General features: G+C 34.3%; 3 protein-coding genes across 3 annotated transcripts; all 3 read left to right on the forward strand.

The window, feature by feature from the left end:
• The first annotated feature begins 2,423 nt into the window (after positions 1-2,423).
• LOC140055486 (MAM and LDL-receptor class A domain-containing protein 1-like) lies at positions 2,424-7,959 on the forward strand. The gene is made up of 12 exons (XM_072100827.1): positions 2,424-2,478; positions 2,562-2,699; positions 3,006-3,265; positions 3,802-3,892; positions 4,155-4,295; positions 4,590-4,712; positions 5,174-5,395; positions 5,910-6,110; positions 6,667-6,840; positions 7,176-7,355; positions 7,662-7,802; positions 7,934-7,959. Exons 1-12 carry the CDS (start codon positions 2,424-2,426, stop codon positions 7,957-7,959), a joined length of 1,752 nt encoding a protein of 583 aa, XP_071956928.1.
• A 32-nt stretch (positions 7,960-7,991) lies between these two features.
• Positions 7,992-9,795, forward strand: LOC140055487 (MAM and LDL-receptor class A domain-containing protein 1-like). Its single transcript, XM_072100828.1, has 4 exons — positions 7,992-8,139; positions 8,558-8,788; positions 9,072-9,216; positions 9,561-9,795. The coding sequence occupies exons 1-4, from the start codon at positions 8,019-8,021 to the stop codon at positions 9,793-9,795; spliced, it is 732 nt and encodes a 243-aa protein (XP_071956929.1). The 5' UTR covers positions 7,992-8,018.
• A 231-nt stretch (positions 9,796-10,026) lies between these two features.
• Positions 10,027-11,872, forward strand: LOC140055488 (MAM and LDL-receptor class A domain-containing protein 1-like). Its single transcript, XM_072100829.1, has 4 exons — positions 10,027-10,059; positions 10,552-10,762; positions 11,033-11,296; positions 11,499-11,872. Exons 1-4 carry the CDS (start codon positions 10,027-10,029, stop codon positions 11,870-11,872), a joined length of 882 nt encoding a protein of 293 aa, XP_071956930.1.
• Positions 11,873-13,007: the final 1,135 nt, after the last annotated feature.

Here is a 13,007-nt window from a genome sequence, read left to right on the forward strand (position 1 = left end):
TTAACTCAAAGTTTTATGATTTTTTTCTCCTAGGCTACTACTTGTACACCGAAGCATCAAGTCGAACAAAAGGAGATACAGCCTGGATCCTCTCATCTACCAGAGGTCCAACTCCTAATGATGGTAACTGCTTTAGCTTTTGGTACCACATGTATGGTGCCACCGTTGGAAGGCTTCAAGTATTTACTCAAAAGATACACGATCAGACTTTATCAAAGAGATTTTTGAGGTTTGGAACACAGGGAAATGAGTGGTTATTTGGTCAATTTACTATTATTAGTGATGTTGACTTTTTGGTAAGCTAATGCTTAAGCTCTGTCTACACTATCAAACTTTATGTGACAAAAAAATTTGATGTGCCCATATATGGAATTGATGATGTCATACCACTACGGTATTTGAGCATATCACTACCATATTAGGCACATCACATTTTTATTTGTTAAACTAGTTTAATAGTGTAGACAGAGCTTTAGATATGTATTATTTGAATGAAATAACAAGTCTTCATTCAATTTTTAAGAAGCCTTTTGAGAAGAACAACAAGTTGCAGTATTAATTAATTAATTTCCTTTGAACATTAATTGATGAACAATCATTTAGCATTGTACCAATACCAACTTTTAGAACAAGGAAATTGTTTGCATTGACCTCTGACATTGTTAAGAAAGAGATTATTTTATTTCTTCTGTCTATTTGTACTTTTAATCCATTTGATGATTAATTATTATAAGCTACAGTTTGTACTCTCTTTATTAATTTGTTATAGATTTTGGTCGAGGGTGTTATTGGTAGTAGCTTTGAGAGTGACATGGCAGTGGATGACTTTAACTACACCTTGGGAGCTTGTCCACCAGCAAGTAAGATACATGTCAATTCATATTACAGTTTAAAGGCAAATTACTGAAAAAATCTCGATCTCAATGGAGATACAAAATAAAATAAGCAAAAAGCTAAATCAAAACAATAAATTAAGACAGCCAGAAAAGTTTGCAGAGCTTTCGGGCAACACTTCCCTTCATTTGAAAGTGAGAGTAGGGGAGATAGGGGCTAAAAGTCACGAATTCATTCTAATCTCCTCTAAATATTAAGTTTTAGGCTAAATTAACTTAGTTTGTACCTTCAAATATAGCCTAGGGTATGGTCTATATAAGGGGACCATTGATTGTAAAAATACTCTTGACCGTGACCCAGGGGAGCACTTTTTCCCCAATGGGTCAGATGTGACAACTTGCCCCGTACATGGGGCAAGTTGTCACATGCAGTGGGGCACTTTGTCACATCGTTAAAAATAAGACAATATGCATGAAAGATCTGCTTAAAACTTATTTATTTATAGAAAGTGTGTTTATACATAAGTTAGTGAGTTTAGATGATGAATAATGTATTAAAAACAATATTAATAAGTATTAAAGTATGTTGTAATCGATATAGGTCTATTTATAGTCCTGTTGTAGAGAGTTCGCAATACATTTATCTACAATGTCACTTTAAATAAAATCTAGCTAGCAACATAATTCACATGTGAAGTCTGCATCTGATTCATTGATACCAGCACAATCTTCATGAGCCTATTCTTCACAGACAGAGAACATGATCCAGATTCCTCCTGAAACTGACACGGAATAATCTTCTTTGCAGTACAAACACATCCAATTTCTTTCTTGTGCACTTTATCTTTTGAGCTAGGTTTATTCTTCTTCTTTGGTTCTGATGTTCATCTAAAACTTTTTTTTACGCTTTTAATTGCGTACCATATGAATAAAATAGAAAAAATAATATAAACATTGTGTTTTCTCGATTATTAGGGGTCCCTATATCCAATTGACAAGAAAACAAAAAGCAAGAATAGGCCTCTAGCAGTTTATTTATTTATATGACAGTAATAGAGGCCTAAAATAGTAAATAGTCTGTAAGAGAGTGTATATGACTAGGGAACGTTTCTTAGGCCGTAGGACTGGGATAGATAAAACACTAAAATAAAATGTTTAGGGGCAAGTTGTCACAGGTTGTGACAACTTGCCCCACTACCATATTTTATAGAAAACCCACTCGTTACACGAAATCCGTGGTAATCAAGCGACCATACTTGTACATTGTTTAGCACTGATATTTAACTACATTATAACATAAATTTCTCCTTTGTAAACCACAATGATAAGCATACATACCGTTTTTAGTAGAAATACAAAAAGTTGATCTATAGGCCAAAAAATGAGGTGTTTTTAGTACATGAAATCTAGAAATAGTTTTGTCTTGGTCTTCGGTATGTGTGAAGTGCATAGTAAGGGGTCACAAATCAGGTCACTAACTGGAACATTCCATTTCTTTAAAGGGTTGAAAAAGCACTGTGACAACTTACCCCTGTGACTTTTAGCCCCTCCCTCCCCTACTTAGAAAAGATTATAAGCAGGCTTAGATCTATGAAGCAGGCAAGCGCTGGGATAAAAGAATTAAAAACAAAGGAGGGTGGAGAGAGTAAGAGTAGAAAACAAAGAAGGTAGATATAAACAATTTAGGAATAAACAACCTTTTCCATTATTTGTAATCCTCTGTTTTAGAAATATGTGATTTTGAACTGGACAGCTGTGGTTGGACACAAGATAAGACCGATGATTTTGATTGGACGAGAAAGAAGGGCACAACTGGAAGCGCTAACACGGGACCAAGCTTTGATCACACACTTGGAACAACTGCAGGTAATAACAACATTTAATAACTTTTTCAAGATAACTACTAAATTTTATTACAATATTTCCACTCATATGCTCCATTATAGAGCTGTCAGTGGAAATACACAATTGCCAGTTTCCAAAGAAATGGATACTTAATACTGTTATTGTGCCTCTGTATTCTGAATCTGAATAACAGTTGTAGTTTTATTAAATGTTTTTAAATTAAAGTTTCTTAATGTACTTGCTTACATTATATTGATTTTTTAAAACACAATAAAGATAAAGTTCATTTTATTTTTAATATCCTTTCATTTTATTACAAATCTACAGGATACTATTATTATACTGAGGTGTCAAGTCCTATTACACAAGGGGACAAGGCACGTCTAATCAGCCCAACATATTCACCAAGTTCTACCGGGGAATGCCTGCAATTTTGGTATCATATGTACGGTGATAGGATGGGAACGATTAACGTGTATGCTAGGCAGAACGGTAACCTTGGTAATGTCCTCTGGACAGAGTCATTGGACCAGGGGAATGTTTGGAGATTTGGACAAGTAACAATGCAAAGTAATATTGGTTTTGAGGTTAGCCTTTATTATCTTATTTAACCTTATTTAATCTAGTTGAATGTTACCAATCGAACATTTCCTCACAATGTAGTTTTAGCTTTTGCAGGTGGCTAAAATACTGCGGAGGCTAGAACTTTCTTAAGGTAGATGTTGGTGAAACTTAAGGATGAAAGAAACTTGGCAGGTCAATTTAGAATTTCGTTTACTGGCACAAAATTTTGGAATAATTTATCACTCGACATAAAAAATAATACATCAAAAATTAATTTCGTAAAAAATATAACTGAAGAGATACTGATTAATGCTGGCCCACCTCTTTCTTTTTGTCATTATTGTGGTTTTTTTTTTTACATTATTGTATAATTATATTATCAAAATCGTTTGCACTGAACAGTATTATATTTGTTAATCAGGTGTAAACCATTGACTAGCGAAAGCTATTTGTTTATACCGTTTTGCCTTTGGTGAATAAAGAATTATGATGGCCCTGCATAGCAGCACAACTACATCCATGATGAAATATTATTTTTATATTGATTTATGTATTTTAGGCTGTCTTTGAATCACTTCGTGGAAATGGAATTCGTGGAGATATGGCTATAGATGATATTTCAATGATAATGGGTGCCTGCCCTTCAGTTGGTAAGCCAAATATTTGTAGGTCTTAGTAATAAAAAAAATATAAAAAACAATTGTCTAAAGCTCTTTGGACACTATCAAACTTAATGTGATACAAAAATGTGATGATGATGTCATATCACTACCATATTTGGGCACATTACACTATTATTGTCAAACTAGTTTGAGTGTAGACAGAGCTTTATAATGAATGGTTAAAAAAGTAAATACAGGTATGTATGCTTTTGTACAGTATTCATTCAAGTATCTTTTCTTTTGTGTCTAGGTTACTGTGACTTTGAGAGTGACAAATGTGGCTGGCAAAACGAAGCGAGTGATGATGATTTTGATTGGATGAGATCAGCTGGTGGGACACCAAGTTCATACACAGGTCCTTCTACTGATCATACTACAGCCACTGATCAAGGTAAGATAAGAAAAAAACAATAGAATGTTAATGGTTGAAATATAGTGATTAGACAATAAATTTCTCTTAATTTTATTATACACATAAAAATACCACTATTGAAGTGGTGGTGTTCTCAATTCTACCAACTTGCCAGTATAAAACCATTTGTAAAGTTGACAATTAAAGAAGGCTTAACTGTAATGTGAAGCTTCAGTTGCACTTTTGTGTTAACATGCTGATGTGGTAAAATACCCTTTATAGTCTTCACCTTGGCTACCTCAATATTATGATTATAATTACTGTTTGTTGTAGGTTTCTACCTGTTCATTGAATCATCTGTTGGAGTAAAAGGCAACAAGGCATGGCTTGTCAGTGCGCATCTACCACCCACTTCAGGGTCTTGCTTCTCCTTCTGGTATCACATGTATGGACAAGGTTAGCCTTTTTACTTTAGGTTTGCTTAGCAATTATAATTTTTTTTTCATACGCATCCAACAGCGTGTAACACGCCAATAACAGGATGGATAAACTATTTTAAAATTTATATATAAACTGTCTCATTTGAGACTTAGGAAGTGGAATTGAAAAAGCCGTGACTGTCAACCCTGGCACTAGGTCAGGATTTAACCCAGGAAGGCAAGCATGCTAACCACTAAGCTACAACTCCACTACTTTTATGTATTCATTCATAGTCTTGCAATTTAAGTTTTAAAACCCTTGATTTCTAAACTGAGTCTCATAGAAGCTTACAGTAAGTAGTGGTGCTGTATTGAAAACTTGAAGTTGAAGCTAGGAATTGGTAAGCCGACATGTCAACCACCAAGCCACTCTGCCACTACTACTGTATTTGGAGTTTATACATGTAGTAATTCTAAGCTATTATTTCCATTTCTTAGGTGTTGGTGATTTGAATGTATATATGAAAGATTCCAAGACAAATCAGTACATTCCTAAGCTGTCAAGAAGTGGAAACAAAGGCAACGTCTGGTATCAAGCAACCATTGGTCTGATCACAGCTGATGAGTACCAGATTGTTATAGAAGGCAAACATGGTGGCAATTTCACAGCAGATATTGCTATTGATGATACAAACATCGCCCAAGGTTCTGTCTGTACAGGTATATTTACTTGAGGTATTGTATTTAGCAGTCTATTATGGTGATGAACATTTTGTTTGTGTATTTTTGGGTCTGTTGAGAATCAGTTTAACCTCTGCTAAAATGACATCTCTATTTTTTCTCTGTTCTTTATAGGCCCTATATTTTCTGACATATAAATACAATTTACACGGTTTTTTCATTTTAATTAATTTGATATCTTTTAACTATGCCTAACTACAAGATACACTACAAAACCTTTATTTCAATCTATTTTGTTGGCGAGATTTTTCAATTGTATTTTTTAAACCATTGAGGATATAATAATTGGTTATATTGATCGATTCTCTGTTTTTGCTAATATTAATTCTTGTGCCCGAAATAAAGATGAGATCACAAAAAAGGCGAAAACTACGGAACTATCCTGATTAAATCAAGAGACATCCACAAAACACACTTCTTGATCTCTACATCAATTCATGTTTGTCCGTATGTTTAACACATCTAATTTTTATTGTAATTTGCATTTTGACAGTTGATATTACAACACCTGCCACTGTACCAACAGCAATGCCAACACAGCCATCAGGACCAAATGATTGTAACTTTGAGAATGGTAACATCTGTGCCTGGAGACAGGACGGCACTGATGATTTCGACTGGAGGGTTCAACAAGGACGAACAGGAAGTGACAACACAGGCCCGACTGCTGACCATACCAAAGGAAACAAGAATGGTAAGACTATTAATTTATATTCTGCACATATTCTCTTTCACCTTCATGCCACACTTCACTGCTTGTCAGATCTGAAAGGTCATTATTTGACTGCAAAACATTGGCCTAAGATGACCTAGACTAAGTTTATGGTTCTTTGGGTGAAGACATTTATTACAGGCAATGATTGTACACTGCATATTCAGAACACGAATGAAGACATACTATTACTTTCTCTTTTTTGGACATTTGTATGTCCAGATATCTGATCGCAGCACTCACTTGCAATTTGCAATATCTAGTAATGATTATGTCATCTTAAAGTGAGATCCCTAAATCACTGTATGGTATTATTTCCAAAAGCAAAATTGAACAATCCATGCACCGTCTCTCAAGTATCACTATCGACTTCACACTCCTTTCACTCATAGAACACCACTGTTAGTTTGTATAAGTAGAGTATACTGCGCTTATGAGCAATCATTGATTGGAAAGATGGCGCATTATAAATGCCTTTATTATTTTAATTTTTTCTAGAATATTCTGACTGTTACTGAACGTTTTAATCTTCTTTCAGGTTACTATATTTATCTTGAGGCATCTGGAAAAACTGTTAATGAAAAGGCACGTCTTATTAGTGATGGTTTGACAGCCACTGCACGGTTCACTTGCTTACGATTCTGGTACCACATGTATGGACGCCATATTGGAACTCTCAATGTGTATGCAAATTCTAATTTGAACAAACTTGGTAAAGAAAATTCTATCTTTTTTATAAATTTAATTTGTTATTATGTATTGGAAAAATGTATACATTTGTTAGATATTTAGGGAACTAGTAATAAAACTCAGACATACATGAGATAAGAATATTACTCCTAATTCCAAATTATTATTCCTGTGTGTCTAGAAAACTCAGATCTAGAAAACTCTCTGAACACTCTCTCTCAGATATATCTGAGTTTTCTAGATCTAGAATATCTACATATGTATAAAAGTTTCGTATTTTAATAACTGTGTTGTTTGTTTGCAGTATTTTCTTCCTGCATTCTTCTCTTCATGTTTGCTATTTTACTTTTTTTATAGGACAAGTGCTATGGACACGCCAAGGTGAGCAGAACTATGACTGGACGTTTGGACAACTTCTTGTGAATGACACAGCAAATACATTTTACATAGTCTTTGAAGGAGTACGAGGAGACGACTTCATGGGTGATATATCATTAGATGATCTTCAAGTGTCTGACGGAGAGTGCCCACCAAGGAGTAAGTATTTTATTTTGTATATTTTCTAACAAAAAATTAAATACAGTAGATTAAGGGGACACCTTTGTGATCCAACAAAGTGTCCACTTAACAGAGGTGTCCCCTGAATAGGGTTTGGCTGTAGTGTTAAAATATATATATTTTTACTCATTCATTTCAAAAGAAAGTGTCTCCTCAATAAGAGTGTCCCCAGAATAAGGGTTATCCCAAAAAGGGGGTTCTGCTGTAAGTAAGAACTCTATCTATATAAAAACTATTTTTTAACAAGAAACAATTTTAAACCTGACCTTTAATTTGTTTCTGCAGCTTTCTGTGACTTTCAAGAAGATGATATCTGTGGTTATACTCAGGACAAAACAGATGATTTTGATTGGTCAAGAGGTAGTGGACGAACTTTGACAATACAGACTGGTCCTAGAGTTGATCATACATATGGAACATCAGAAGGTAAAAGGACTAAAAATTGACCTTTAAGACGAACCTACAACCCTGTTCATGTAATACTTTACAAATTCAAAAATTATTCACATACTCGTTCCAAAGTTCTGAATATATGTATTGTCTTAATCTAAATTAAGAATTCTTAGGAAATAAAGACCTGTGATAAATAGTTATTACTTTAAATGTTTTAAATTGTTTTTAATCTCTTTTTTAGGCTACTACATGTTCACTGATAGACGCTACTTATTGACAAATGAAGGTGATGCAGCTCGCTTGACCAGTCCAACTTACCCACCCCCATCCAATTATTATGGCTGTGTTTCTTTCTGGTATCACATGAGAGGTATGTCATAGAGGCTTTATATTAACATCGTAGATAAATTATTCACAACCACTATATATCTGATTTACCTATATAATGCAAAACTAAAAAGTAATTTTATATAAGGAATCTGGCACATTCAAATTATAATTCCTAAATAAAATATTGTTGTGCACAATAATATTATGAGTCTCGTTTATCTGTCCATTTATCTCATCTTCATCTTAAACGCTAATCGCTGTTAGACGTTGCCCGTCTCACTTGTGTAAACTCTGTGTGTTTTTGAGCAAGCATGTGTATGGTTCGCATGTGAAAAGTTCTGTTTCCTTTTTTATCTGTCCATTATTCTATTTAAATGTAATATGGTGTTATGTAACTGGCTATGCGGTTGAACATTGTCAGTGTGCTTGATAACTACTTTATATTTATTTCATTCCAGGGGATGACATTGGTTATCTCAACACATACCTTAACGTTAATGGTGTACTCCAACAAATCTGGTCATTCGGAAACATCCAGACTGACGACTTCTGGCGTATTGCAAGACAGAGTGTGTTCCTGACCGACGACTTCCAGATCATGTTTGAAGGCATTGCAGGTCGTCAAGAAGAGGGTGATATTGCAATTGATGATGTACAGTTTTCCATTGGAATGTGTAGTGGATTTTTTGGTAAGCTGAAATTAGGACTAATGACAGGAATATAAAAAACAATACAATTTTCAGTGGTGGATCAAGGATTTTTAAATGGGAGAGTGTTGACATATAATATCAATAATATGTCAAAAATATATATCAAAAAGTATTTCATAATTTCATTTTAGCTGTTGAAAGGAGGAAGAGTGTGCCTCTAATACCCAACGAAATCCGCCCTGGATATGCTATGATTTTCAGGAAAATATTACTACATTTCTTTCTACCTCAAAAGTATAACTATCTATCTTTATTTTTTCAGGCTCGTGTACATTTGAAACCGACACATGTGGATGGACTAATGCAAAGACGGGAGATGAATTTGATTGGGTTCGACACAGTGGTGGTTCCTATTCAGACTTCACAGGCCCTTCATATGATCATACCTATGGCAACCAAAATGGCTGGTAAGTGAAAAAAAAGGAAAACAACTTTTATGTAATGATTGTATCAATGTACAATGTTTAAATAGGTCGAAACTCTAAATTCTTAAATCCAGAAATACATATACTATTATAAAAGCTGTTGAAAAATTAAATGTAATTTAATTAGAGGAATAAATGTTTGTTGTGTTCAAATATACACAAATCAACAGTGGTGTTGGTAGTCTATGAGATACCTACCTGTACTTTCGCACATGTAGAGTCTATACAGGTAGGGATCTTACGACTTCTCAACTTTGTAGCTTTCAAATTCAATACATTTAAATTTCTTACAATTTTATATTCATAAGTTGGTTTGTCATTTGCAGGTATATGTATATAGAGGCTTCGTTCCCACGCACAGCTGGAGAGCGTGCCCGTCTTGAATCTGAAGGATTCTCACCCAATGGTCCAAGATGTTTCCAATTTTGGTATCATATGTATGGAAACTTCACAGGGACATTGAATGTAAGAAATACATTTCATTTTATAACACAAACACATTTTATTGGTCAATTGCTCTATTTTTCAACTCATGAAATATTTGCACAATCTATCCAATGAAAAACATACATGACACTTAATTTGTCTGTGCTACCATAAAGGGTCTTTCACACCTGTTTCGGCATGGTTCTGGTCCGGTGCGAGAAAATTAAATCGAACGTGTTTGTTTTATTATAAATTTATTAATAAATGAGGAATTTCTTTATATTTTAGCTGTTTACAGTATCAGAAAGTCAGTCAAACATAATCTGGAGTTTGTCAGGAAACCAAGGTGACAAATGGATATATGATATGGTTACTGTTAACCAACTTGATTACTTTCAGGTAGGGGTTTTTATTTTTTCGACTTTTAACTTATAATGTATACCCGAAGAGAGATGATTTTAACAAAACCTTAAAATAGATAAAATTCCTTACCGTATTGTCCAGTACAGTACATCTGTATCATTAACATTTTTGTCTTATCCTACAGTATGTGTTTATATTGCTTGATTTGTTGTTGTTTGTTTCTTGTGAACTTTATTCAATCAATCATAATATTTTTTTTATTCATAATAATGATAACCATAATATATGTGTGTGGTATAGTGATATTTACAAAAAATATTAATTATAAGATATATATAGTGATTATTTACAGTTGAATCATGTATTTAACTAATTTACTACTATGTAAAGTTTGTGAAAATATTATCTAAGTTTTTTATTGCTATTTTTTCATGCTTGTATCGCCTACTATTCGTGTGCCATGTTATCCCCAGTTGTCAATAAAGAATGATAAGAAATAATACAAATGTATATACATTTATTTTATAGCTTGCTTTTGAAGCCGTTGTTGGTGACAACCATCAAGGTGATATTGCTATTGATGACCTTGACTCTATTGATGGAACCTGTCTGAACATTGTACCAACACCTACTGGGCCTGGAGGTCAATTTGACTGCGGTGATGGCACTACCATCCCCATGAGCAAACAGTGTGATTTTGTCAGGCAATGCAGTGTGAATAATGATGAAGCTGATTGTGGTGAGAATTTGTTACTCTGAGTAAATCTGATTAAGATCCACACTTGTTCCATTTCATGCTACAGAAGATGGTGTCATAAATCATATAAAAAGGAGGTTCTAATGTATGATATTTACTTACTATGTTTATATTTAGTAGAAATGTATGGTTTGTATGTAGATGACTAACAAAAGTAAATAACAACATGATTTGGACATGAAGTAGTTGAAAAATAAAGTTAAAAATGTTGTGCTAAATAGATGATAATTATAATTATATTCATTTATACAGGAGAATGTGATTTTGAGCGTGACCAGTGTCGCTTTGTGGACATAAGTACCGGTCAATTCAAGTGGTACCGTCGCAGCAATGCAACTGATACCCCTGCTACTGGTCCTGGATCTGACCACACTAACCTCTTTGGTGATGGCTTTTACATGGTTGTTGATGCTAATCAAGGCCAGTTTAACAGCTTTGCTGAACTACAAGGACCCATGCTGCAGCAAACGTCTTCCAGTTGTGAAGTTCAATTCTGGTATCACATGTTTGGAGCTGGTGAGTTATTTGACATTACTGTATTTTAATGAAGTATATAGAACAACAAGTCTTAGACCATTAATAATATTTTCAAGATATTGAAATTATCAATTATAGTTCTTTTACATAATATTTTGATAATAATATATGTTGTCTTTCACAACACTTCAAATGCATATATTATTGAAATTTAGAAAGAATTTTGTTTCATGTATTTTAGACATTGGCACTTTGATGTTGGCACTCAATTCGAACAATGAAAGAACACGCGTTTTCCAAATGTCAGGGAATCAGAGTCCCAACTGGCTGCGAGCTCGAGTAGGCATAGGAAGACTATCATCACCATTCCAGATGTCATTTGAAGCTGTCAGAAGCTTCAGTGTTGTTGGTGACATCGCCCTTGATGATGTCTCTTTGAGGAACTGCGCATTGCCTCCACGTCAAACTCAGTGTCTTGACACCGACATTCAGTTCCGTTGCTCCAGTGGTGCCTGCGTTTACAACTCATATTTATGTGATCTCACGGATGATTGCGGTGATAACTCTGATGAAATGCAGTGTTGTAAGTGCAGTCTTCTTGATAGAATATCTTAATTTTTTTTTAATTTTTAATTGTCGTTATTTGAGTAATTTCTTTAGGATTTAACCTTAACCTTACCCTAACTCTGAGTTAATAATAATAATAATAATATCCTGGATTTATATAGTGCCTAATGTTGTGAAACCTCTAAGCGCTGAACATTATTACTCTGATCATTTTTTTGGATCAAACACCCATTTATACACCTGGGTGGAAAGAGGCAAACGTAAGTAAAGTATCTTGCCTAAGGATACAAGCAATGCGGTGAGAGTTGGATTCGAACCTCGATCTCATGATCAGTAGTCGAACGTCCAACACACTGCGCCATACTGCACACCCTTACATGAGTTAGTAAAGACATTATTAGACTAGACACAAAAATTCTATTTACCATTAACTTAATATTAATATTTTGCTATTAATGTGTTTTTCTAATACCCCACTTCCTTGACACAATTATAAAACAGTAACAAAGCAATAGATATATTACAGTCAATAGGTATCGTGACAATTCCAGAATTTATCAAGGCAATGTTTGATTAGTTTTAGAGAATTGCAGATGATCGTGTCACTCATAGCTTTCTGTTGTTATTATACCATCCCAATACTAATTTTCTTACTACAAAATGAGCACCTTATTCCTATATTTCCCTACAGCTACTTACATGACTTGTGATTTTGAGAGTGACCTCTGTGATTGGTCACAACTAAGAAGTGACGATTTTGACTATACACGAACATCATCAGCACTGACATCAAATGCTGCTGCACCAAGCCGTGATCACTCCCGTGGCACAAGTGCTGGTTACTATTTGTACATTGATCAGAGAACCCCACGTGTAAAGGGTGACAAAGCACGCATTGGAAGTCCGAACTTTGACAGTAATTCAAAAGATTGCTTTGTAAGTAATTCATAAAAGAAATAGTGTGTATCTAATGACCTTTGATCCATGACAAAGTATCAGAACAGTATTCCTTTCACCATTACTTTCCAAAGCTCTTTACATAACCCATTTTAATTTACGTATACTTACATATATATTTTTCAGATGCGTATGTATTACCACATGTGGGGTAGTGATGTCGGTAGCCTCAATGTTTATACAACATCTTATCGAGGAGGACCACTTAACCTTGTTTGGTCTCGCA

Source organism: Antedon mediterranea, chromosome 7 (assembly GCF_964355755.1).
Source record: "Antedon mediterranea chromosome 7, ecAntMedi1.1, whole genome shotgun sequence".
In the NCBI taxonomy this organism is placed as follows: Eukaryota; Metazoa; Echinodermata; class Crinoidea; order Comatulida; family Antedonidae; genus Antedon; species Antedon mediterranea.